This window comes from Aythya marila (genome assembly GCF_965140915.1).
Source record: "Aythya marila genome assembly, chromosome: 2".
Lineage (NCBI taxonomy): Eukaryota > Metazoa > Chordata > Aves > Anseriformes > Anatidae > Aythya > Aythya marila.
The window spans coordinates 152407570-152434740 of record NC_139043.1 but is presented as its reverse complement, the minus strand read 5'-3'; the positions used below and the strand labels follow the sequence as shown (position 1 = coordinate 152434740).

The following is a 27171-nucleotide window of genomic DNA, read 5'->3' as shown; positions in this document are numbered from 1 at the left end:
TCTGAGGGCGGTGACAACGTATCTGGTTATGAATTTCAGAGCAAGAAAAATGTTTTCTGCATAGATCAAGAAAGAAGACATCCTTGCCAGGTAAAACATTGATTACCCACTAAGAAAGTATTTTTACACGAAGAGAGCTCTTCCTTGAACCATCAGCCCTGTGGCTAGTGCTGGGCAATGAGGCTCATTACATTTGGCTTATGAGCATATTTATGACACATACAGGCACAGATTAAGGACCTGAGTCTGTTCCAATTGATAGCTGCAAGGTTACCAAGCAAAGTGTTCATCATTACAAAATGATTTGATAAATCTAAGTGAGATCAGTAATCCCTACTGAGGGCAGCCTTAAGAACACCAGAAATGAGGCAATGTGAATGCAAGCTGGATGGATGGGACACGTTGCTTTATGAAAGAAACAATCTTAGGGAGTCAGCACATGGACAAAAGGCAGGCTAACCAGCTTAGGAGACAATTATGCTGTGGCTGGGTGGAAGGCTAGGCATGATTTAGCTGTTGGCAGTGCTGTTGGGTCTGGGTTCTGCTCCTAACTCTGCCGCAGGCTCGCAGCTGCCTTCGTTTGCTACTGATGCTGTCCCCAGCACAGCCTGGTTTCTGCTTCAGAGCTACCGAAGTTTTTCCCACCAGTCCCCCTCCCACAGTCACACCAGAAAAGATCTGCTGAATAAGCTGAGTAAGCTGCTTCGCTGCAAAAGCCAGTGCAATAGGCAGCAGTTCTGGCAAAGACCAAGTTTTCAGGAAATCAATTACCTAAAATTCAGCCTCTGGCTGGGTAAGGTCCTGTAGATTCCAGTACAGTGTTTGCATCACCTGATGGATTTCTCTTGGTGGGGATTGCTTTCTCCTTGTTTTAATTGTGGCCACTTTCAACAAGTGCAGCAAGGAACGCCCTGTGAAACAAAGCCTGGCAGCTCTTCCCCATGCACCTCTTAGATATGGTCAGAGAGGCCGCTGATCCTGCCACCTCGTTACATCTAGAGATCAGAAAATGAGACTCATGCTTAAGTGGATTATGTAGTTTTGCTCAGTGGCTTCACGTGGAGAGCAGAGAGTGGGAGCCAAGATTTCTCGTTCCCTGCATTGCCTGTTGGCACTGCCCGGGCTCCTGCAGCGTGTGACGTTGCCACCTGCTCTATTATTTGGTAGAAAGCTGGGGCTTCCTTCGAATGCACCTTTCTAGGGGGTTCCCACAGAGCTGGGATCCTTCCCTGTTTATTCCCTTCTCGTTTCCTTCAGATGCTTCAGTCTTTAAAGCTGCAGCATGCCAGCACAACTGGAAAGATGTCAAGCAGACAAGCTTGGAGATTGCAGCTGGTGTGTGAATCCCACTGGACCCCTGGCATGACCTCCAGATATGCTGTAGGTGCTAGGAGATAAGTAGATGGCTTCATGCCATGGTATAAAGTGTGCAACACTTCCTCCAAGCACAAGCATGAAGGGAAGAAGCAATCACCAGTACAGCCCCTGGGAAGGAAAAGGAAGAGGCTGAAGGTGGTGTATCCTGCTGAGAAGGGGGAGTCCCCTTTCTCCTACCTTCTGGAAGGGCAGATGTTCAGACTTTGTAAGCCTGAAACCAAAAAGATATGTGCTACCAGGAAATGCATGGAAAAGCAGTGGGAAGGCAGCGTGAAATACTAGTGGAGGGTTAAATCTGGAGAGCTTGTCCAAGGGATGAGTAAAAGGGTTTTTGCTACCTAGCTACAAAAATTTAATGGATGTAAAATCCAAAGAAAGAGGGGAATGATTTGGCTTAGTCAAAGGGCATAGCACTTAGCAGTAATGGGGAGAAATTACGGAAGGTTAAAATCCAGGTTGAGTACAGTACAGATTTGCAGTCAGATGTGTTAGTTTAGAGAATAACCTCCCGTGGAGATGTGTGGTAGTTGGCTGGCATTTTGTAACTAGGTGAACACACAAAAGGGGAAAGGCGAATGGGCATCTGGAGACAGGAGTGGTGTAGAAGCAGGTCTCTTGACATATAAACACTTGTGAAGCTCTTTTATGAGGTCTCATGTCTATTTTACTTGTAAATAACATGGACAAGGGAGCCTGGGAGGAGCCAGTGGGATGGCTTCCCAAGCAGTTATCCCAAGGATGACCCTTAAATGAAAAAAAATCACAGATCAGTGGGGTTTATTAGGAATATTTTTGTGCCCAGTGCTTGCTGTTCAGGAATCTCACAGCCTTTGTTGCTTACTGATGGACGAGCACCACTACTCCCAGTTTACAGAGGCAGTAAACAGCAAACTTGACAGGCTAAGACTCTTTGTAGTCACTTGGTTAGCAGCTGAGCTGAAAAATGTTCTTATTTCTTATCATTTAGTTTCTCCTTTGAAGCACACCGCATATATCCTTTTTTCCCCATTTCCAATCAGTACTGGAACCTGCTGTACCAAAGTTCAGCTGCTGTTTCTTGGAGGGGGGTAATCTCCAACTGAATCGTGAGAAAGATTGTACCTGTCAGATTTCAGCACAACTTCTGAGACATTTTTAAATGCCTTTTAAAAAATATTTGAATTTATAAATGGATCTCCAGACCCAAAAGGATTCTGTGACTCCTTGATGTCTGAGGTTCTTTCAGCAGTCATGCTGGTAACGTCATCCAGGGAACAGCAACTTTCTTGACTTCTTATTGTACCTGCTGTTATACCCAGTGTGAAGGAGCTGCTGTATTCTAAATGTATAGGAAGCCACAAAGTTCACATGTTCTTTCATTTATTTTTCATCCATGCAGTGAGCAGGAAGCAGCCAACAGCTGTTGCACCAGGATCCAGGAAGGGAGGGAACAGCAACAAATTGGGGGCTACAAATAAATCCCTCATCCATTTAGAAATGCAGCAAAATTTCCAGGTGAGCAAGTCAGAAACAGAGACAATCTGCAATTATCTGGGAGCCAGTCTGTAACTAAGAAGTTGGTTTAGTGAAGTGTCAGTCTCAAGCTCCAAAGAAATGTCCAAAAAATAGAACTCTTTTAGGACTTTTTAGCCACAGGATCCACTTGTTCTCATTCTTCATTCTGTATTTATGTAATATGTGCAAGGAGAAGTAGTCTGATGAAACATGGAACTGAGCTGAATGAGGCTCTCACAGGAAAAAATGGGTTTATTTTTCTTCTAAATGACAATTCAGATAAGTAGTCCATCACTCCTGCAGGACTTTGCATTGAGATCATGGAGATACAGGTGGCTCTCCTTCTATAGTTCCCCTCAAATCCTCTTCCTTGGTCTTAGACTCATAGAATCAGAGAATCACTCAGGTTGGAAAAGATCATCTGGTCCAACCTTTAACCTAGCACTGACAAGTCCACCACTAAACCATGCTACTGAGTTCTACATCTCTATGTTTCCTGAAGACTTCCAGGGATGGTGACTCAACCACTGCCCTGGGCAGCCTATTCCAATGCCACACAACCCTTTCAGTATAGAAATTTTTCCTAATACCCAACCTAAACCTCCCCAGCACAACTTGAGGCTGTTTCCCCTTGTCTTATCGCTTGGCACTGACAGTGTTATGCAGTGAGGTGCATTTGGGAGTTAGGACAGAGCAGCCAGGAAGGACTTGCTATTCAGAGATCCCCTTGATAATCAGACCCACAGACGACAGTAAAAAATTACTAAACCTACATAGAGCTATAAATCCATGTCCTTCCTCTCAGCCTGCCTTTAGTGTTGACTGATGATGAGGAAGGAGATGGCATCTCTCTTCTGTAAGGCTCGTGTTTGAGCACAGTGGCCTCCAGATTAGGATCTGGGGAGGCAGTGCCACCAGGTCCACAAGTGTCCAAGGGCATTAGAGTGATGTTGGGGTGAGGATGGGGTTTGCCATGCATACAGTTGGCAGCCCAGGTACCTGCTGCAGTGTGACGGTTGATAGATGTTGCACTGGGGGCTTAACCAGCTAAATTTGGCTAAAGAAACCAGCTTAATTAGGCCAAAGAAAGGCTGTGCAATTGTAGGACTTCCAGGATTGGCCATGGGAGAAAATGTGTAACACACAATGGTACGTCCCCAGATCTGTATGTGACTATATCTTTAAGCACCCTTTGCTGCTTAACTTACAGACTTTGCAGGAGCAAATATCCTAGGCTGCAAACAGCAAGACCTCCTTCCTGTCTGAGATGGGATTTTTTTTTTTTTTTTCTAAATTGGTTAATGCCAATTGCCTGTGCTTCTTGATAAGCTAAATAACTGCAGTTCGGAGCATCTTCATGGAAATTTCCATATGCCCCTTGCCGAGAAGCCAATAACCAGCTGTCAAGCAAGGAACCTCAGCCCAAACACTCGACCAGGATGGCTGCTAAATGGGTGTGGAGGCAGTGATGGAACCTCAGCCCAACTGAGGATGGGGAGGATGTCTTCATCACTTGGTCCCCATCCCTTTTTCAGTACAGAAGTGGAACGAGATGCTGTGATCAGCAGTGCTGGGCCAGTGTACCTCTTTCTTGGTGCCCTGCAGTCTGCAAGGGTGGTCTTGCCTCCTGCAGAGCTCCCATGGGTGTCAGCAGGGTGAGCCTGGCTTTTGTCACTTGCAAACTGTGCCATTAAAACATTTATTGCAGCTTTGTTCTTTCTTTCTTTGAGATGTCTTCCATTGCCCTTCAGCTGCTCAAGGAGTAGCAGAGATGGTGTCTTTGGAGGATTTAGAGTAGAAGTTTACAGTTGTCTAATCTGCAGCTTGAGGGAACTAATATGTGTCAGTCAGGAGTATAGAGAGTTGTTTTGTTATTATTTTATTAAAAGTGCATTTTTTGGTAAAGGGGATTCTTAGCCAATAATCAAATAAGAGAAGCTGCAGATCATTAGGAAAACAATAAAGGATCAGACTAATGACTCTTAGGGCCTCATTTGCTCTCCAGTTAATTAAACAGACAACACAGATGCTGCTGCTGTTAATAATATCATTCAATTACTGTGCTGCTAAGTATTATGGTCCCTCGGAAACCATTACCCACTGCTGATTGAGAAGGGGAACTGTGAAGGGCTACTTAGGGGACAATAAACCATGTCTCTGTTGAAAAGGGGGCTGAAAGCAGTGTTTTCTGGTGACACTGGGTGCTCCAGCACAAGCAGGGGCAAGGTTGGTTGAAGTGATGGAGGAGCTGGAGGACTAATCCGAAAAGCTATGCTCCTGCCCAAGGTGTGCAAACAAAGGTCAGAGAGGGTGGTTGGGGGTCAGTGGGAGGCATTTTGTGCAGAAGTGGCTGGGGAGGAAGGCTCTTTGAGTGTGGAGAGATGGGAGCTTATGTGGATGGCTGCTGAGAGCTGGCTGCTGAATAAAAGGGAATTGGAAATGGAAATGAAGGTATCTCAACACCCCAGTGTATAGTAAGCACCTCTCTTTGGGGGACAGGGAATATCAAAAAAGCCTCATTGAGCAGTGCAGGTAATGGATTTGCCTGCCTAATATTTCCACTCTCCTGGTTTCAGGGTGAGTGTAGAATCCAGGGCTGGCAGTACAGATCTCATCTCGGCCCCTGGGACTTTGGTAGACTCGGCTCTCTTGTTCAGGCACTGCAGCACGGGGACTGCTGAGCTGAAGGAGCATAGCACAGAACAGTCCCAGGAGGCTCCCCATCCCCTGGCTTCTCTCTGCACCCTCACGGCCCAAACCTGCTTCCCCCAGCATCCCAGAAGTGTGATGCACAAACACGTAAGAAGGGAGATGAGAGCTTTTGAAAGGAAACCTGGACCTTCCCCAGAGTCCTGATGCAGCCTTTTCCTCTGTCCCAATCAATCCAGTATTCCTCCTTTTCCTTACAGTGACCAAAGGAAGCTCCTTTTATTTCTTTTCCTTTCTCATTTTCTCTGGTTTGCCTGTGCAAAAAGAGCTTTTGTAGTTTTTATCTGTGCTGCGGTAGCAGCAGGAGACCCTGACGGGGGATGCAGGGGGACTTGTAGTCTGTGATGCTCAAGCTGGCAGGTAACAACAGTCCGGGGTTAATGGTCTGTGTGCCTGGTACTTTCAGCTGTTCTTTGGTCCCCAGGAAATGCCTTGGGTCATGGTCATAATAGCTTAAGTAATATGAAGAAATGTGTCGGAAAATGCTTGGCAGTAGCTCTGTGGAAGAAAACTGCTCCTGCATGGCTGCACTGACATTTTGAGCACAATGCTGATGAGCTTGCCTCTCTAGGAGGCTGTGTCTTTGCGGATGCTGAGGCTAAGCGAGCAAATACAGAGGTTTTGGGGTGCTAATACTGCATCCATAAGGAGGTCTGGCTGTGTCAGGAGCTGTACCACCGTGTGGTGACACCAAGCTGCATCATAACTGGTTTTGTTAGATGCAGGAGGAGCTGTCACTGGCCTCTCCTGGAGACCTGGGACAAGATCAGAGTCTCAGTTTGTATGTTTAAGGTTTCACCTTTTTCAGAGATGTTTATGCATGGGTTTGCATGTTATACAAAATGCTTCAACCCCAAACCTGCAAAGAGGGAATCATATTTCTGAATGATACTCTGGGAAAAGCAGTCCATTTTCTTTAAAGGTCAATCAAAAAAAAAAAAAAAAAAAAAAAAAAAAAAAAGAGACAAAAAAAGTTACTCAAACTTGCTTGTATTCATTATTTTAATATGCTATCCCAAAATAATTTCAAATGCCTTGAATCTCACAGCTGTGCCCCCACTGGATTAATGTCTGAACACCTCAGATGCTGTTCTGGGCTCCCAGCCTTGGAGCTGGACTTGGCAATTAGCAGCTCTGCTCTCTAGCTAATAATTCCCAGGCATAGACTTGGGGACACACTGGGATCTGAGACCTGGGCATGCACCAACATCCCGCCAGCCCCTGGGCTGGAAGGGGGCCATGAAGGACTGAGGCCAACCCAGATCTTGTGGTGCTGCCACAGGGTGGACCTGTGGCTTCATCCACGAGTAGCCTTGGGCTGGGACCATCCTGGTGGCTTCGGCAGCTCCAGCTCACCGGGGCTGTGTAGAAGCACCTCGTCCTGGAGAGTGGGAGAAGGTCTCAGCAGCTGCCCCAAAATGATGGCCAAGGAAAGTTCAGTGCAAGACTGAATCTCTCAGGATGTTTCTTAGTACCGTGACAAACACAGGCAGTGAGAAATTTAAACGGGAGGACGCAGTGGAGCAGCAACAGGAAATTTGGACCCAGTTCTGCAGTTAAGCATCGTAAATTGGGAATAACTTCAATCAGTGGAATTAAATGCGAGGGAGAATAGCCGAATAGCCTAGCCCCTCGCTATAGCCACTGTTACGAAAGGAGATTTATTGTGAATGAAATCATTCTCCGGGGTGCCTTGGTGTAAGCAAAGCATCTCCTCATTTCCATACAGTTTTTCTCTGCTGGCTGTGACCTGTTGAAAGGCAGCTCTGGATCACCTCTGTGACAGCGGGATAGGAGAGGGACACGCTGCAATGCCTCCTTGGTTGGGCAGTGTGAGAGCAGGAGAGGGGCTGTAGTGGTGTGGGTGAACGGGGCAGGTCTACACCCTGTGTTTGGGGAGATGCAAGCCTTTCTAGCATCTCATTTTCCTTGCATTTCAGCTCTTCCCCAGTCTTCAGGCTGTGTTTGGCAGCAGGAAGGGCTTCAAGAGGAAAGATGCTTGCCTCTTGTGTTGTCTGGGGCTCTTGGTGCAAAACTTCCCAGTGCTCCCACTGTGGATTTTGGTGGTATGGATGCAGATGTGTCTGTGACTTGGTAGCTGGCATGTCTCATATTTAGCATCCCGCTTCTGTCCCAGCAATGAAAATACGCACAAAGAGGAGACCTACCTTGAGGAGCATCCATCCCCCAAGGCTTTGGCTTTGGAGTCTGCCAGTTGCCCAGCCAGCCCCGTTCCTGCAGCCTGCTGAGATCCGTGGATGGCTGCCCCTGCATCATCTGCTCCTGCCTCTGACGTTTGTTCACTTACCCGTTGTCATACTAAAGACTTGTCTTGCTCATAAGCTGACACACAGACGTCTCTTTAGCCACTGTGACAAAAGATGGCCATTAACTCTTTCTGGGCCAGCTATCTGCCTCTCCACACAATGTGTTGGCACTGCTGTTTAATCCTTTAGCTTGCTCATTTGCACCAGGAATTCCCTATGTAGGGCATATTATCCCACTGGAGTGCAATAAGAAACAGACCTGTAATTAATTAAATATTTTATCTCCTTCCCTACTCTCTCTCCTTTTCTCTTCTCTCTCCTTCCCTCCTCTCTCTTCTTCCCTCCTCACCCTCCTTCCCTCCTCTCTTAAACCTTTATCTATTTGGTTACAGTAATTCTGATACAAGGATATTCAGTTCCTACATTGGAGGATGTGGGAAGTTATTGTTATCTGTCCTCTATCCCCATTCCTGATCTCTGTTGCCCAAGTATCAAGTAACCTCCTTTTTGCTGAAAACCAAAGCAATGATCTTCCTTTTTACCCTATCTTCCTTTTTTCCTCATACATTCCCCAACCCCTTTCCTGATTGCTTTAATGTTCATTAGGCAGTTCTCAACCCTCCACATGGCAACTTAGCAGACATGGATTTGTTGGCTTCTCCTTTTCCCGTTCCTCTTGAATGCTCCTGTCAAACCTTTCCTTGCACTGAGGATTAACGTAATCTTGCAATACGTGGTGAGATTGATTGCAATAAGCATTATTGTAATCTAATCCTGGTATTTGTGCACTTGTCATGGAGAAATTTCGAGCCTCTTTTTTATAATCCCTGTGCTCTTCATACCAAGTGACTCACTCCCTAATCCCTTTAATTTTTCACTGTTGCCTTTTGGAAATTAACGACTTGGCTACCTGCTGTTGCTTATACTTTGTGATTTAAACACTACCAGTCAACACTTGAGCAAACACTTTTCCATAGTGTCCTCACTGTTCGTCTCAACCAAGTCTAAAATTGCCTCTTGCTGGCTCTGATGTTATTTCAAGGGGGAAAAAATCTATTTCCTATTACAACAAGGAAGGGCACAGCACAAGTATTTCTGGTAACAGTAATCCTCCACTGCCATCTAGAAAATTGCAAAATGACACATTTCCCAGTATTATTTATCTTTCTAATAATTTCCCAGAGATCTCTCGTCTTGTCCGAACCCAACAGCAGAGTTCTGTAAAAACTTCCCAGAAAATAAGAAAATATTCAGATGGATCCTGCAATAACCATTGTTTATTTTTTTTTTTAAATCCTTGCAAGGTATCGTGTAATTCACCTGCACTGCAGTTTTGCTGTTCCAGCTTTTATTTCTCTCTGATCGTATCCCCTGGTACTGTGCTCTAGCCAGAACGCTGATCGTATCATGCTCCTGTTATCACAGAAATAACCTGTTTCAAAGCTGGCACCAGCAGTTCCAGTCCTCCCAAACATTGTCTGTCTGTCATTTTCCACAAGCAAGTTTTTCCTCATCTTTTTCTTTACTTCTCACTTTCTCTTCTTCTCTCCTTCTGCTTTTTTTGTATCCTCCTATTTCCTTTACACCTCTTCTCTCTGCTTATTTCAACTGTTTTTCAGACCCTTCCCCATCTCATTTTGCTTTTTTTCCCCCTCTTTCTCTCTCCTCTCTCACTGTGAAACATCTCCCATGTCCTTATAAATCCACTTGTGCTTGTCTCTCTGCTTCATGTTAGCCTGCAAGAGAGTCGCAGGGAGCTGCACTTTAAAGGCATTTAAGATGTTCTTAGTCCATAAAATATGGAGTGCACTCAAATACAGTGAATCTGTCTTTGCTAATGTCCTGGTACGTCAGTGAGAGTTAAACAATCGAGGTCAGTGCAGTTCGGGGCTTGCGTGCACACAAGATTACTCAAAACCCCTGCACACGATGACACTTGCTATCTCTGTCAGCCCTCTTTGACTGTTTTACTTGTGTTCCCTAATCCCGCTGATTTTCACACCAAACTGCCCGCTGCTAAAAGTGGAGAAGGGAGGGATGTGTCCAGTCTGGAAAATAGGGGAGAGGGTGTCAGAGGGGGAAATGAGAAGAGGCTGGGAAGTGTTGTGTGGGGAGAGGAAAATTAGACGTGTTTCAGGGGAGCTGGTACAGCCAGAGGTGGGGTGAGAAGGGCCACTTGGGCACCATTCAGCTGCTGCTGGAGGTGGTACACTGGCCCAGATGAGCTCCAGATCTGTGCTGCATTGCATTTCTGGGTGGCAGGGGAGGGAAGAAAAGGCACACGACGCAAAGGGGAGCATGAATGTGAAGGGAAGGACCTGGGAAGGGACTGAGAGCTATAAAAAGTAGAGATTAGGAAGGGAGGGTGGAAGTGGGGCACTTCTGAACCCCTCACACTTTGTCTTCATAGCAGGAAGATGCTGTTCTCCTCCCCAGTCCCTTTTGGTCTGTGCGGGATGCTAGCACCACCCTGATGTTGTCTGCCTGCACCCTACAACCACTGCCTGAGCAAGGCTTCGGCACTCGCTCCCTGCACCAGCACCAGCACTGCTGGCAACAGCAGCAAAATAACAGGGTCAGCCACTGGCAAGCTGCTATAGGTAAAATCTGAAACAACAACAAAAAATTATATACATAAGAAAAGGAAAATGAAGCAATGATGGGTCGGGCAATTAAGCTAAAAGCATTTGGGAGTGTAATCCAGCTCTCGCTATCAATAATTCAGGAGTCCGAGATCAGTCTAATTGATTGAACACCTTCCACGGTAGTCAGCCACTAATAAGACAAATGAAATGTCCTTTTTATTGTCAGATCTCCATTCCACATTCAAGCAGGCAAAATCCTGCAGGGCTTTTCATTTGAGGAGCTTGGGTATTTTTTCTCTTGATGGAGATAAATAGAGGGCCAGCATCTGTTTTTAAACAGCAGTAAATTAAGCTGGTCTGCTCCTGGGCTTTGCTCCTTTGGCTGTGGGTGGGCAGAGAGCTGTGTTGAGCAGGATTCGTGCGTAAAACTTGTGAGGGTCATCAGAGGTTGAGCCCGGTTTGCAGAGAACGTGTTATCACTCTGTAATGATTTGAATGCCTGGGACACTTGGCCTAGACAAACTCCAAGGGACTACATATATTACCCTAAAAAAAAAATCCTCTTTACCTATCTCATAACTCCTTTCATCTAAAGGACAACTGCAGTAGGATTCCTGGTTTCCTAGTGGAGTATCTGTGCTTATCTGGGGGGGCTGGACAAATGTTGAATTTTTCCAGTTTAGAGGAGAAAACCATGCCGCAGTTTGTGTGAAAACTGGTGGGTTGAACTGCTCTGTTCCATAAACTTCTTCTAAAATCATGTCAAACTCAGTGATTTATGGGACCTCTATGATGACAAAGTAGGGCATGCTCATCAAATTTGCTTTATTTTGTTTCCTTTGAATCATATAATGGGTGGCAGCGGGAGATCACCCCAGCAGGCTGGAGCTTGTGGACACCAGCTCCAGAGCACAGTCTATGAATAAAAAGCTGATTTGGAGAAAAGGTGCAGCTTGAGTTGCTATTGATGAATATACAAGTGCCTATTCAAACAGTGAAAACCTGTGAGCAAGGCTTCTTTAAGCCCAGATACTCACCAGTTATGCTAGCACTCTCTTGCATGCACAGAGGATCAGGGACTGTTTTTTTAGCCAATGTAAATCAAAATAGCTCCTCTGGGACACTCTGCTGACTTACATGAGCTGGGGGTCCAGCCCTGGGGTGAGGGAGCAGCTCTTGTTATGAGGTGTGCGAATGTGTTTAATTAGGAAAGACCGCAAACTGTGTGCATGCTCTGGAGTCCCCATGGAGTTAACCTTTCTGCTGGCGCAGTAGAAGTTGTCTTCTAGGCAAACCCAAAGTCTGAGTATCTGGTAGTGATTTTCCTCTGAGTTATTCGCTGTTATTACATACACTTCGCCACGGCTTGCTAGGGAGGGAGGAAAGTGCCCAAAAGCAGCTTCATTTTCCCTGTATTACCTCTGAAATGTTATATAATGTGTTCGAATGCTTGACCTAACTGAGATGTGGTTGTTTTAACTTCCTAATCTAATAACTTCATGATGTCTGTCTCCTCTTAGCTTTGCTCTAGCTTGACTGTGCAAATGCCATTTAATTGTGTTCTTGTGAAAACTAAAGGGCAGTAGCTTTGCCAAGGATGGCTAATTTTATAATACATCATGCCAGAATTAATCCTGTCTGCAAAGATAAGGCTGATGGCTTATAGTTGGCCATTATGGTCGTAGAACAACTATTGTGCAGGGCGGTTATAGGCTATGAAGTTCTCCTAACTATTGAGCATTGCCTAAGCAGGCAGGTGCTTGAAGTAGTCAAGAAACGGAGTAAATGGGAATGAAAGAGAGGAGTGTGGGCAAGAGAGAGGAGGGAAACAGGAGAAGGAAAAAGAAGGGGACAACAACAGGTGAAAACAAGTAGAGGAAAGGCAGGAGAATGGCTTAACTAAGAAGAGGAATGGATATAGCCAACAAGAAGGGAAAGGATGTGGAAAAGAAGTAGAAAGAAACTGATGGGAGAAATAGGGCAGTGAATACAGAAGTATCTGAGATGCAGTGCAGCCAAAGCAGATTTTTTTTTCTTTTGAAGGGTATTTTCAGCTTCTCTGACCTTAGGCCATGTACCACCTATCCGCATAGCAAGAAAAGCAACTTCATTACCTATCAGATGTGCTGATACTTGCTGGAGTCTTCTCCCAGAGACAGGTTCTTTCAGGCTGGTCCTCTGCAAAGATAAATAAAACACTGCCAGGTTTATAATTCTGCTGCTGCAACACAGCCAGGAGTCAGGAGATCATCAGGACTCAGAAACAGCTTCAGCCTCACTGCGCGCACTCGAGGCTGGTGACAACAGCTCCATCACACTGCTTAGGGTTTTGCAAAGCAAATGAGACCCAGCAACAAATGAGGTCCCAAGTCTGGAAGTGCAGTTGCTACTTCCAAGACTAAAAAGCAACCAAGCAAGCAAATAAAAAATAGATATTGATTATGTATATTGATTCCAGGAAATGTGCAGCTGGGGAAACTTGACTTCCACAAAACCGTGCTCAGATCCTTACTGAGAGCCCAAACTTGAGCATGTGTCTGTAACTCCACTCACAAACAGGAATGGGAGTTGGTACCACACTGGAAATGCAAGGCATGCATGGGATGGCTGGTGCAATGAGGAGTCATTATGTATTAGGAACTCTAGTGGACCCTCAGCTGGGCTGCTCCATATTTATGCAAGCTCCAAACTTGGGTCTAAAGCTGAAACAAAACTTAAATGCCTACAAGAGTGGTACTGGAGGATACTAACCAGGCTGTTGTCCAAAACATTTTTAAAATATCCTCCTAATGTTTTTTGTTTGTTTGTTTGTTTTGGTTTGGTTTTTCCACTTGCTGAACAGTTTAATAATCCTCATTACATGACCTTTTTTTGTGGGGGGTATCAAACTCTTGGTCTGATCTCTATTCTTCATGAGCAGGCCCTCTCCCTCTCTTGTATCCCCATATTGGAAGTGCAGAGAGTAGTTCCTAGTGTCAGAGGAGAATTGTGAAGGGTCAGGGGCCGTATCATGTTATTCTGTGTCGTTTATAGCTCCTGCCACTCCAGGCTCTTGGACCACAATGGAGATTCCCGGAAATAAAAGCTATTCAAATGGTGGCTGTGACTGCTCAGAAATATCATGTGAAGTACTTTTTCAGTATAATTTCTCGAGCTACATTGCATGCAGGACTTCAGGGATGAAATAAAATTAAAAATAGTTATGATACTAGAATAATGTAGTAGGAAAACTGTTTTCAACCCAGCAAAAGAGAAGTGATGAGGGGTACAGATTTGAAAAAGTTTATGGAAGTGGCTTTGCATTTTTTGCCACTCGGTTTGACTATTCCTGTTGGCTGCGAGTAGAAAACTGAGGTGATGGATTGCTCCGATCATGCTTAGTCAGGTGCATTAAATGGTGTCTCAGTCTACTGCCTCCTGTAATCTTGCTGCTCGGTGTGCTTATCGGGGCTGACATGGAAAAGGTAGATGTCTGTAAACAATAAAGAAATGAAAGGGGAGGTGAAAGATCTCTGACTGAGCTCAGCAAAAAGGTTTGCTGGGAACTGGAAATGTGTTGAGAAGGTTAAACGGAGCCACTTTTAGAATAACTAATTGCTATATGCTTGTCAGCTTCAGGACTCCGTAGCGCACATGAACCCCATCCTGCTTTTCATGGGTCATTTGTTGGAGACTTACTTGCAGTATACGGAAAGTTTCTTCTTAGCATCCGTCTGCTTAACACGAACATGGAGCTTAGCTCAAATGCTTGTCTTTAGTTAAACAAAAAACTTGTGTACTTGAGTTACAGCACTGTGAGTTCATGGTCACCAAGAAAGATTAGTCTATTTTCATCATATTATTCATATTAGTTTGTGAGACAAAATAAGATCTCATGGATTTTTAGTATTGAGATCCAAAGACAGATAGGCTCAGGATTCAGCACTTTTCAATTTTCAAATTTCAGAGTTCATGTCCGTGCTATCTCCAAGACATATCTAAAATTGTATGAAATACTATTCAAAGTCTGCACAAATGGAGCACAGAATTTCTGTGTTTTGTACTGTAGGTGTGCAAGAAAAATTGAATTAAAGTTGAATAGACTCAAAATGCTATGAAGGTGAAACTGTCTAATGCAACACACTAGCAGAGGCTGGTTTACTCATTCTAGGGGGAAAAAAGTCTGTTGTGATATGTCTACTGTTAATCTATGGGAGTAGGGAATACAAACTAGGAGGAGAGCTATTCAAGTTAATGGCTTTATTTTTACAAGAACAAACCACGAACAAATTTGGATTGGAAATAAAGACTTTTATCTGAAAGAGCAATGAGTTTAGGGACAGCCTTACAGCTTGATTAGTGGAGTCAACACGCCTAGCTGAAGTGGAGCTCCATCTGTTTAGGAAGGAGATTTTCACTGTATGTGAAAGAAAGTTCTGGGTTTAGTATCTCTTGGTCTCAAGTTTCCAAAACACCTGATTGCTCTTACTTTCTGCTGGCTGGGACAGAATCCCATGAGAAATGCCTCTGTTTTCATCTTGGTCCAGCAGTCTACACTCCTTGTATGTGCTTGCTTAGTTGAGTTAAATGTTGCTATTAGGAAAAAAAAGGAGAAGAAAAAAAAAAAGAAAAAAAAAAAAAGAAAAAAAAAGATGAAGTGACTTCATATAAAAGTGCCAACCTAGGGAGTTAGGTTAGACCAGGATAGCTGCAGCAGTGTAATTACCCTGATATTGCAATGTAGAAGATCTTCATGTAGCCAAACCCAAACAATGCTGCAAAACTTTGACGTTCACATTTTAGCTCAGCCCTTCTATCTTCAAAGTACAAGGATACATGAACCTCAAAGTTAGTACTGGGTCAATGGAAAACTGAATAGGATGGTAGAGTTGGGAAGTATATTTCCATTAACTTTTTTGGTATCATATTGCAAAAATGCTTTGTCAATAAGAATTGAACTTTTTCCTTCACAGAAGTGTTTTGGTTGAATTATTGCAGTTTCTCAAAGTTGATCAAAAGAACACACTTAAAATTTGTAGAAGAAAATTGAGACATCTCTTTTCACTTGTATTCTCAAACAGAAGTCTGTTTTGGGAATAAAAGAAAAAATCAAATAACCTTATATAGGTTACAATAAACTCAATCCAAAGCATTTGAACAAAATGTTTTTGTTTGTTTGTTTGTTTGTTTTTTTTTTCTTTTTTTCATTAAGAAAAATGCATGTATCCCTTTGATGAAATCTGTTTATATATCTTGTTGAATCACTGCTTGTTTTGTATGTGATGTAATGGGGGAAATTATGATGGACTTCACTTGCTTTGGCTGTCAGATCACTGAAGTCAACTTTCAGCTACTAAAGCTGCTGGAAAATGAGAGTGTCTGCAGGGAAAATAGCCTTGGCCAAAAGTGCGGCCAGCCAGAGTCAGAATACGTGTTTGAGAGATTTTTTTTTTTTTCCAGAGAAGGGTACAATAAATGCTGTAAGTGATGTAAAGAAGTCTGTCATTCCAAAGGTCTACAAGTAAGGAAGCTTGTGTCCATCTGGCTGGTTCCTTACCATGGCCAGGAACAAAGGAACAGAAAATAAAAAGCAAAAGAGGGAAGAAGGATTGGTGGTTCCACCAAGCTCAGCTGTTCTCTTGCCAAGACAGACACTACTCTGGAAGTATTTTTGTACATGTATAACTTTGTCCAGATCAGAGGTTATATCACATTATCCGTGTTAGTAGAAGTAGTGTCTTCTAACAGATTTGTTGGCTTGTTTTTCAAGGGGGGACAGTGGGGATCTCTAACCCTTCCTTTATCTGCCTTTTTGAATGGGTGAAGCCCTGATTTCCTTCACAGCAGAAAGGACAGTCTGCTCAAAATACCGTGTGCCTATTCATATTTTCTAAAAGTTTGAAAAATAGCCCATTATTCTCCCACGTGGGAACAACCTGCAGCAGCCATGGCACAAAATAAAAACAAAACCAAAAACCAATCAAACAAAAAATGACAAAAAAAAAAAACCAACAAAACAACAACAACAACAACAAAAGAAAAAACAAACAAACAAACAAAAAACAGACAAAAAAAGGCAAACTTGTGGCAGGCTGCCTGTGCTCTTCTACGTCTCTTCATTGCACAGAGGAGGGGAGAGTCATAGAGACAAAATGTGATTGCTGCAGTGAAATCACAGCCAAACTGCTTCTCTAAGAGCCACCCCGTGTCTCTCGCAGGATGCGCTGTGTTTTACCAGACCAGCTCTGACAGCTACTGATGTCATGCTGATTTGCAAACAGCTCCGTGGGCTGCAGTGGATAATGACATCACAGGTACTGGGGAGGTGATTACTATGGCAGGAATGATTTGTGTCTGATGTTTTGAGCTATTCTGCTTCTTTTTGGCCTTGGAAAGCATTTATTTAGCAGTGTTTTTTTGCTGAGATCCAGCTTCTGAAGCCCTGACGATGTCAGACCGGGAGAGGTGTCAGGCATTCAGCAGGTCTGAAAGGAGACTTCTTTTTTAACCCCATGAAAAGGCTCAAACTTGGTATGTTTTTAGTTTGAAAAGTACTAATCCTCTAAAGAAAGACAAATCAGAAATTTCTCATGACCCTTTTTTTTTGTCACCAGAAAAAAATGAAGAAGAAATCTGTTTGTTTTTGGCCTGTTCTTAAGATGCAAGCCCCTGTGCTTCTTCCTGACATATTTTTCCGAACCCTGAGTGCTGTTTGGATTATCCTGCCAAACCTGCAGGTGGTGAGTCCTTTGTCCATCTCCCCTCATGGAGAGTTCGCAGACCATTGCCAACAAACTGGGAACAACCCAAATCACCATTACAGAAAACAATTAAAATTGCTCGATAAGGTCATTTATACAGGAGGCTGAAGAAAAATGATATGTATTGCACTCACATATGTTCAATAGAAGGAGGGTTTGGGATTAAAGAAATGACAGCAGCAGGAAAAGTTTGTAGTGTTGGGTGGTCATTATGTTACAGTGACAGTGGCCAGTCTTACAAACTCAAAGAGGACATTTGGCAGTCCAGGGAACTGATGAATGTGCTACTGTGGTCCTGTGTCTATCAGGACTGCACACAATGCTGGCATTGAGATCTTGAAAGTTTCTGGAGAACAGGAGGAATCACAAAGAAGTGTAAAATGGCCACATAAGGAGCTGCTTCTAAAGAGATGTTCAAAATCTGAACCCAGGTGTATGTTGTAAAACATCCATTGTCTTCCTTGCTGCAGGACACTGCCCCAGACAACTCTGTTTGTAGCTAATATTGGCTAAGGGATGAAGCTGTGACTGTCTCCAAGAAGCATAAAGGAGTGAATAACGACAGGAAGAAATGGGGTGTGTTGGAATGAGGGCGATAAAAGAATGCTGTGATAAAAGATGGCATAGAAAAATACAGGCCGTATATCAAAAAACCTTAATAGCTGGATCTGTTAGACAGGGGAATAATTTCCTAAGGGAGAGAGCAGAAACCTTGTTATTTCAATCATTTAAACAAAACTGGACAAAGCCCTGGAGAACATATTGTAGGGAACAATCATATGCTGGCCCTCGGGAATGGATAACATGACCTGATAAGTCTCTTCCTAGTCGTTGCTACGATTCTGTTCAGATTGAGATCTTGTTCTGGGCATGATTTGTCTTGGGACTAGATGTGATGTGAGCCTCGGGTCAATCCTCAGACTGTTTCAGAGAACAAAATGGAGAGAAGGATGTGGAGAAAAGGCATGCAGGGGTAGTCAGAAATAGAGAGCATGAGCTGAGTGGGAAAATGTTGACTCAGAAATGCTACGGGGCTTTGTGCAGTCACGTATCTCAGCACCAAACAGATATAAAACACACTCTGGTCCAGATACAAAAGTTTTATGCTGAGCTGGTGGTGTGCAAGCTCCGGAGAGCCTGATCATTTGGTACTTACCACAAAGCTCCCAAGACATATGAACCCAAAGAGTCACTGTCAACCTTCCTGTCCTTGACTTTGGAAGTTTGTTTTTCTTGCTGTTATGAGAATCCAGCATGCTGGCTGTTAAGTCTGTCTGAGTCCCTGTGATGCACGAATGCTCTCCTCCTGGTCTCTCTGGCTGCCAAAATATACTGCTGTTGATCTCCCCAGAAAACTGGCCAGGTTCAGCTGCAGTGGGAAGAACCGTCCACTGTTAACCAGATGGAAATCCAGAACAGAGTTGCTGTTGGTTTTGGAAGGAGTTGGGAAATGGTGTACCAGAAGCATGGCCCAAATCACTGCCAAATCTGTCCCAGTCTATTCTGCTCTTGTCTGAGCAGTAAAAGTTGTCCAAGTTCAGCAAGAGGAGGTTTCAGATGAAGAGGTCTTTGTGTCTACAGCATACAGATGAGCAGGAAGATTGTTGGTGGCTTCGTGTAGCTGGTTGAAAATACCCACTTTCATTCATTTACTGAACATTTTTTTTTAGTGAAACCCTTTAAAGTATAAATTTTATACACACGTACAAAAGGAAAAGTTTTACATGCAAAAGAAAAAGAAGAACATCAAAACCAATCAAGTGCAGAATTCTCAAGTACTTCATTGTGGTTTGTTTTTTTTTTTTTTTTTTCAGCAACATTTTTCAAGTTTTACCTTTTTCTGAGCACCAGAACTAGTTAAGCCTGGTTTCTTGTGAACTCTAATATAATTCCCCGGTTTTCACAGAATCACAGAATTGTAGGGATTGGAGGGGACCTCAAGAGATCATCAGGTCCAACCCCCCCAAACTTAACCCTCCTTTTCTTGAACCCTTATCTATATCCTTATCATTGCAGGCAGATAGGTATCACATCACAAGGTATCTTATAAGATGATGGAGACATATAAGCTCCTTCTTCTTTCCTCTAACTGGCCAGACAGGGAGCTGATCACATTGCAGCAGAGTTTGCATGTGTGTGTTGGGTTTTTGTACCTTTTGTGTGTATTCACAGATTGGCCAGATGGCATGCCCAACAGAACAGATTACTATCAAGTTCACATTACAGCTTCTTGTAAGTGGTGGAAATTGATGAGCAGCTTCAAAGCTATTGGGAAGGAAAGACAGATGGGCAGAGAAGTAGATATAGGTAGCTCATCATTATCAAGCAATGTGGATTAAACCAGTGCTGTTTAGAAAAATAAAAGTTTCCTATGGCTTGGTTTAAACTTGTCGGCTTGTCTGTTCTCACAGTGGATATCTGTGAGGGACAAATGTGACCAAATCTGCTTCCCCAGCAGGCAGAAGCTCTGAAAAGGGTGGAGCTGTGTTCTGTAAGGGGTGCCTTACTGAGACTGGGACACGTTATTTGCCTTGACCCTCTAAGAATCCAAGAGAATGCCTTTCAACAAGGGTACCTTCTTACAGGGCATGCCTGACTGCAAAGCGTGTGATCCCCAGCTCAACCCTGCCAACCCTGAAGTCCCAAGTCCTGCCCTGAATCCAAAATGAGCATGGCAATACGTGGCTGTGTTTCACAAAACTAGGTTGCAGCTTTTCGACTACTATAATTTAAGATAGTCTGAGAAACATTTTGTCTCCTAAGCTACACCCACAGGAGGACTACCCAGAAAGCTGTCCCAGCTGATGGCCTTAGTTGTTGCTCCATCATTTCTGCAAGAGTTCAGGGATGTTGAGGCAGTCATCTGTCCCGACTTTTGATGCACATGGGTCAGGGCTGGCCTCCCACCCACGAAAAGAACAGTTTCAGCTGCCCCCTGACCTGCCAGGCACCAGAAAACACAGCAAAAACATTTCTCCTCCTCCTCATTCCCTTCCTGGACACTGTGTGTGTGTTGTGTGCCTGCCTATCCAGTCAGAGCTGCTTTTGAAGCTGTCTTCCCTGAACATTTTGAAAGTTTGCTTCCAAGATCAACAAGAAAGAACATCTGTGCTCGTGGTGGGGAGAATAAAACAAGAGAAGCCTACTGAGTCCTTGGATACCCAGAATAGATCTTCTGTAGGTCTCAATGCAATGTAAAGTAGTGTGTGTAACTTCCAAGGTGGCATGGCCTTAGCTCTGCAGCCAGGACATGGAAACAGTCATAACACAACAGAGGTGAGCCGAGGTGAAAGGCTGTGCCAGCCTTGCTGACGGATTTCAGATTTTAGGTTGCACCTGGGGTTAGCACATCCTATCTCCTCCCACACGACGTCCATATCTTTGCAGCACAGGATGATATCATCCCATACTGGCCTGTGTACCTGTAGGGAGCCATGCATTATGCTTTGACCTGACATCAGAGACTGTCTTTTGGGTAGGATGGAAAGGGAATGCTGTGCAGCAGTGAGATTGACTGAAAAGGGAGAGAAAGAGAAAGGGGATCCTGGAGATGTTCAGGGAGAAATGCAGCAGGATTCAGGGAGAGCCCAGATATGTGGGAGAAGGAAGAGGGAGCAGGCAGTGGTGCTTATGTTCCAGGAGGATGGTGCTTGTAACACAGCAGCTTTCATGCGGGTACAACGGAATCAGTGATTTGCTCTCCATTTCCTTGCAGGAGAATGTCTTTGTCCTAGAAAAAGAGTTACTAGTAAGTACCAGTTAGTTAGGTGAAATATCTCCTCAGTTCCTACCATAGCATGAAGACAGTCTTGTTTCTTCTCCCCACTGAAAGCACAAGCACCAAATCCAGCAAAAAGCCAGACTCTTTTCCGTGGTAGTTTCCCTGACATAGACAAACTTATGAAGTGAACGTGTGACATCAGGAAGATGTTTTCATCTGAATTGTGCTTGCCCATCTGAGGAACGGGTGCCATAATCCTTTTTTTTTTTTTTTTTGTTATCTCACGCCCAGAGTTGCTGCCAGCATGAGTAAGAAAGGATTGAGTCATGGGGATGGAGTAGTTCATTTCTTTCTGGAGGCTGTTGACAAAGACAACCAGGCCCAAATGTCTGTCATGGGGATGAATGATGCGTAGATGAACAAATGGAAAAACCTACTCCAGAAAGAAATAAAATGTCCCTCATGAAGAACACAATGTTGCTTCAAGATTCAAGACATCTAAACCTTATGGCATGGAGAGTGCCAGGAAGAGCTGAACACCTCTACAGCTTCGGAGTGGTACTTGGCTGCAGTGGTCCCTGTGTAGAGTTAACCTCCATGGGTACACAAGGCATGGGCATTGCCTGGACAGTAATGGCTAGTCCAGGCTAAAGCCATGATGTTAAATCAGGCTAAAGCCTATTTAACATCATGGATAATCATGGGTTGGTGCTGGAAAACGTCCCTTTTTCCAGTGTAGGAATCACTTTGCAGTTTTAGAAATGGTTACTGTGTAAATGCAACATACTGAAAATATTCAGGATTTTTCCTGCTAATGCGTTATCTTTGTTATGTATTCACTTATTCTGGGTGGCCTGCATCATTGCAATAGCATGGCATTGCAGACCCTTTTCACTCTAGAAGCAAAGTGTTATTGAAGAGAATTTGTGTTGGAGGACAAGACAGACTTTAGGGGCCTGTCTATACCCTGCAGCTGAGCGTGGTGCAAAGATCACTGATGTAGATCTTAGCAAGCTGGTCAGCCCACATGAGGCTGTACAGTGCCAGAGATATTTGCTTAGTGCCTGAGCACAAGCTAGCAAGGCATGGCGTTTGTGTTGAGAAGTTCCATAAAATCATGAGTGGCACAAAGAAGGTTAGGAGGGAATGACTGTTCCTGCTCTCTTCCATAGGGGAGATCAGGCTTCAAGGGATAGTAGTGGGAGAGAAGTTATAAAAATAACTACAGCTACATGAGAGAAATCAAGAAGTGATGGTGATTTTTAAAAAGATGATATGGTTTATCTATGGACTTTCTTGCTACAGGGTGCTGCAGGTGCTGAAAGTTTATATAGGTTCAAGGGGGAAAGCCCAAGCTCATGGGAGAGAAATACATTATGCATTACTAAAACCAGTGAAATCATATCATGCTCTTATCCTTTGACTCTCTTGCCCACACCTTCCTGCAGTTCTGTGTCTGTAGCACAGCTCTCCTATAATTGTGGTGGATTGGTGCTCTGTACTCCAGAATTGGAATAACACTCTGAGGCATGACATTTCTTCATGCCAAACGATTCGTCTTCATGCCAAACCAGATGAGTTCTGTCTTGAAAGTCAAAGCAACTGAGAGAGATTATAAAAGAGAAAGAGACTACTCATGACATCATTTCCAATCAAGGTGAAAGTTATTTAGACTGTCATTGACCATTCAAATGATATCTCATTGAATATAGGACAAATCTGCCTGCTGTGGTCATAATATTGTATTGTGGGACCTGAGCAAACTGGATAGAGCACTAGAGTAGTATAGGTAGTGTTTACCTAGGGGTGACTCAATTTAAAGCTCTACATATACACTTCTTCCTGTTATTTCAATCTCTTGGCTTGCTAGGGGATGCATTTGCTTTACCTACTTTTAAAGGACTTCTGTTTGGTCTTCCTTCTTAGTCACCAAAGAGTGAGAAATACAAATGTCATGTTTAACCTCTGTATTTCTCTTTATGTCTCCCACCTGTTACGGTTCATATGGAGCTGTCTTTTTATACTCAGGCAAAGGGCAGTGACATTCGTGCAGAGGAAGTTAGGTTGAAGTTTGGAGGCTGAAGTCTGCTACCAAAGCAGTTACTTTTGCTTCTGCCTTTCCTTGACACAAGTAAAACCCAACTACTTGGAGGCTGACCTTATGCACTGTGGAAGGCTATTTTCCAGGCTTAATGATTCTCTCTGCCCCTCTTCTTGTGGCAATTATTGACCTTCTCATTTTTCCCAGAGGTCCTTTCTGATGTTAAGAAGACAGGTTTTGTTTTAAATTTGAGATTTACTGAATTTCAGAGAGCATGCCCTGGTGGAGATTATTATATCCTTTTCATATATTGTTCTGTGTATTACTGGACAGATTTTGTATGGCTAAATTAAAGGAGAATTTACTCTGTCTTTGTGTATTTTGAAACCCTTCATTTTTGCTGAAGGCAATGAATAAGGTTCCATAAAGCTGCATTGCACTGGAGAGATATATTTCTCTGATTCCCTATACATGAATCTATTTGCAAGGCCTTATTCCAGCTTTATGAATAAAGTTCTTTCTATTCCCCAGCTTCATGGTCGAAATATGGTAAAAGGCATGTACCTGATATTATGGTAACTGAGTATGACACGGGGCAGAACAGATATTTGAATTTCTGGATTTTTTGTCTACTTAGTAGAGAAAAATTATAACCTGCCTGTGTCTCTGCTTTGCTATCTGTAAAACAGGGATGTGAGTATATTCCTATCTCATGAGAACTGAGTTTGAGTTAATTACAAAGTCTGTGACGAATCTTAGAAATTCAATTGTGAGATAGTGTCTAAGCATATAATATTAATGTTTTATAATCTCCCTAAACTGTCTCTGTCGATATCTTTAGTGAGAGGGATATAATGATATCAAAAGAAGTCTTTTTTCACCCCAGCCCTTTTCTTTAGAACCCAAAGTGAAAGCTGTTTCCACCAACTGCCATCTCTGTAACCATCTGGAAAATCACATTTTCTGAAACTTTCCTTCTCTTTATCAGCTGTAACTAAAGCTATAAAATGGGAAGATGTCCCTGGTTTAATTAACACCCCTGTAGTTCAAAAGCTGATCTTAGTAATGAGAGGCAATTATAGCCTTTATTGAGGGACAGTCAGGTGGAACAAATCCAGCATCAGTCTATGGAAGACACTTTCCCATGCAGGTAATTTGGAAACTGCCTTTTTTTTTTTTTTTTTTGTAATAAACAGGGTACCTTCCTCAATAGAACAGGTGAATCTATTTGTTTTGTAACCTGCAAATAACTTCCTTTTTTGATTTATGTATTTCCTTTTCAAACTAGTGCCTACATCCTATCCATTTGCCAACAGCTAACATCTGAGCTAAGGAAGTAAGTACGTTTTTTTGGAGGGCATTCTTGCTGGTTCATTCATCTTATTTTCTTTGTCTTGTTTTTGCTTTTCTTTTTGAAGGTTGTATAGTGTTCTAGCAAAACTGTAGACTTTGTGGTGTGCCCACGTCCTGAGGGTTTTGTGGAGTTCTGGTCTCTGCACCTCAACTTCAGACAGGCGAAAACTGAGGTCAGGGATACAGCTGGGGTTAGCTGAAGTTATCAGACTGTGGGACAATGGGGCACTAGCTGGAACAAGGAGATCTGCTTAAAATTAAAAAATACTTTCTTACACAGAAGAGAGTACACTTCTGGAGTCTGTTGCTGCAGGAGGTCGGGGAGGTAGGTAGTGTCAAGGGGTTCAAAAAAAGGATTTGGCAGCTTCAGAGCAGCAGGTCCATAACTCGAGTCTAGCAGTGATGTACAGGGCTGGGGCAGCAGGAGGGGAATGGTCTTCACAGAGTGGTGCCCACATTTGGCTGTTTCCATGTAGTTGTCTACCTGTGCAGTAGATGTCTAAATTCTTCCGTAGTCAGCAGATATTCAGTCAGTCAATGGAGCAGCCAGTACTGTCATTTCAGCTCAGCATAAGGTAGACAGATGCTGGAATGGCAGTTAAATAACTCGCTGCTGCCTGTTTTCATTAAATCTTTGTGTACTATAAAGGGAGCTTGGACACCTAGCACACATGTAGATACCTAGATTTATGCATATTAATCTTGAACTGAGGTCAGTCCTGAGATTTCTGTTATAATCACTGCAGAGAAATATGTGGCTCCTGAGAATAACTTAGTGACCTGTTTTAGATATCTAGGTGTAGATGGGATGTACTGCACTTGAGAAGTTCAGATTTCTATTCATTGACTTTAATGGGAACCTAGAAAGTGCTACCCACATGGTGAATGTGTATCACGGCCAGGCTACTTGCAGACATCCTATTTTGGAGACTTTGGTACTGTCACTTGCAATCTTAGCTGTAAGAAATGTAGATTTCTAAGGCAATGTGATGTGAAAAATTGAAATTAACATTTTGAAATAGAAACCTCTACATTTGCTGTTTGATTTAGAGTGAAGGTTTAGCTGTGATTTTACTTTCTGTAAGCTATGCTGTGAAACATGCTACATCCTCTGTCCTGGATTAGTTTAGCATCATGGCAAAAGTGTCTTTCCTAGCCTGGCTGAAAAAGCTGTAAAACTGTAAGAGAAGCTGGTAAGTTCTTTACTCTTTGGTAATTAAAGTTGCAGCAGGTATTAAACCCCCTAAAATCCCATGGTGTTCCAGCAGTGAGTGGCTTTCAGAAGGGTGCCTATAGGAAAGGTTTGTTCTGTAAAGAAGACAATTTTAAAAAGACTTCCATTGATCAGTGTTTCTGTGGATGTCATTAACTCCTTATTGCTAGCAGACACGGAATTTAGATGTCATCAGTGTACTCTGGTTTTGGGATAGGGCTATACCAACTCCTCTCAAAAATGTTGTGGAGGAGGCCACCTATTTGCAAAGTTTTCAATACCTCAAGTGATGCATGATGGATATGACATTTCTTCAGCAAATGAAAGCAATGTTTAGGATTTTGCAGCTATTTGAAGTAAGATGGATTGCTTGTTCTTTTGTCTTTCTTAGTCCTGCGTATACAATTCAGTTTTTCTGTCATATTTGCTTCAAATACAGGATGTGAGCAAGGAGATAGGAAGATCCTGTGACCGCGATGTCCTTGTAGCCACTGGAGCCTTGGATCTGGCCACAGCTCTGGAGTCACTGCGATTCACGTGGCCTGTGTGGGAAGGGAGCTGTGGTAACCACCTGCCTTGCTGATTCTCCTGTCTTTTCGTTCCCCCTCCCAGGTTATGGACATGCTGCCCCAGGAACGGACGCGGGGAAGGCCTTTTGCATGTTCTACGCCGTCCTGGGGATCCCACTGACACTCGTCATGTTCCAGAGCTTGGGCGAGCGCATGAACACCTTCGTCAAGTACCTCTTGAAACGCATCAAAAAGTGCTGTGGGATGAGGAGCACTGAGGTCTCCATGGAAAACATGGTCACTGTGGGTTTCTTCTCCTGCATGGGGACACTCTGCATTGGAGCAGCAGCCTTTTCCCAGTATGAGGAATGGAGCTTTTTCCATGCTTACTATTACTGCTTTATAACATTGACTACGATAGGTTTTGGAGACTATGTGGCCCTGCAGACCAAAGGGGCCCTTCAAAAGAAGCCTCTCTACGTGGCTTTTAGCTTTATGTACATTCTAGTGGGGTTGACAGTCATTGGGGCATTTCTAAATCTGGTTGTTCTCAGGTTCTTAACCATGAACAGCGAGGACGAGAGGCGGGATGCCGAGGAACGGGCGTCCCTGGCAGGGAACCGCAACAGCATGATTATCCACATCCAAGAGGACTCCCAGCATGGTCGGCCGCGGTACAAGGCCGAAGTAACAGACCTTCAGTCAGTTTGTTCCTGCATGTGTTACAGGTCCCACGAGTACACCAGCCGGGTGGTGTCCCACCAAAATTCGTTCAGCTCGAAGCTGAACCCCCAGTACTTTCACTCCATCTCTTACAAGATAGAGGAGATCTCGCCAAGCACATTAAAAAACAGCCTTTTCCCATCTCCTGTCAGCTCCATCTCACCTGGGTTGCACAGCTTTACAGATAACCACAGGCTGATGAGAAGGCGAAAGTCCATTTAAAGTGATTTGTCTTCTTTTGCTTTCCTTGTTTTCCCCAGTTCTTCTCTGTTGTTTTATTTTGTTATGTTTTTTTGTTTGTTTGTTTGTTTTGTTGTTTTCCTTGAGTGAGACGGAGCGAGGCCGAAGGGAGTAGAGAAAGCCAGTCCTCCTCTGAGACTCAGCTCTTGAGCATGAAGCATGGATTATTACTGTTCCAGCAAAGTATGCCTTACATTAC

At 43.6% G+C, this 27171-nt stretch overlaps 1 protein-coding gene across 1 annotated transcript in view; it reads left to right on the top strand.

Moving 5' to 3' along the window:
- The window catches only part of KCNK9 (potassium two pore domain channel subfamily K member 9), a gene marked incomplete at both ends in the record, with an annotated part of 79472 nt that extends 52518 nt beyond the window's left edge, over positions 1-26954 (top strand). Inside the window, one exon of the mRNA XM_082752474.1 lies at positions 26113-26954. Within this exon, the coding sequence (XP_082608600.1) occupies positions 26113-26954 (842 nt within the window). The remainder of the gene's footprint in view (positions 1-26112) is intronic.
- Positions 26955-27171: the final 217 nt, after the last annotated feature.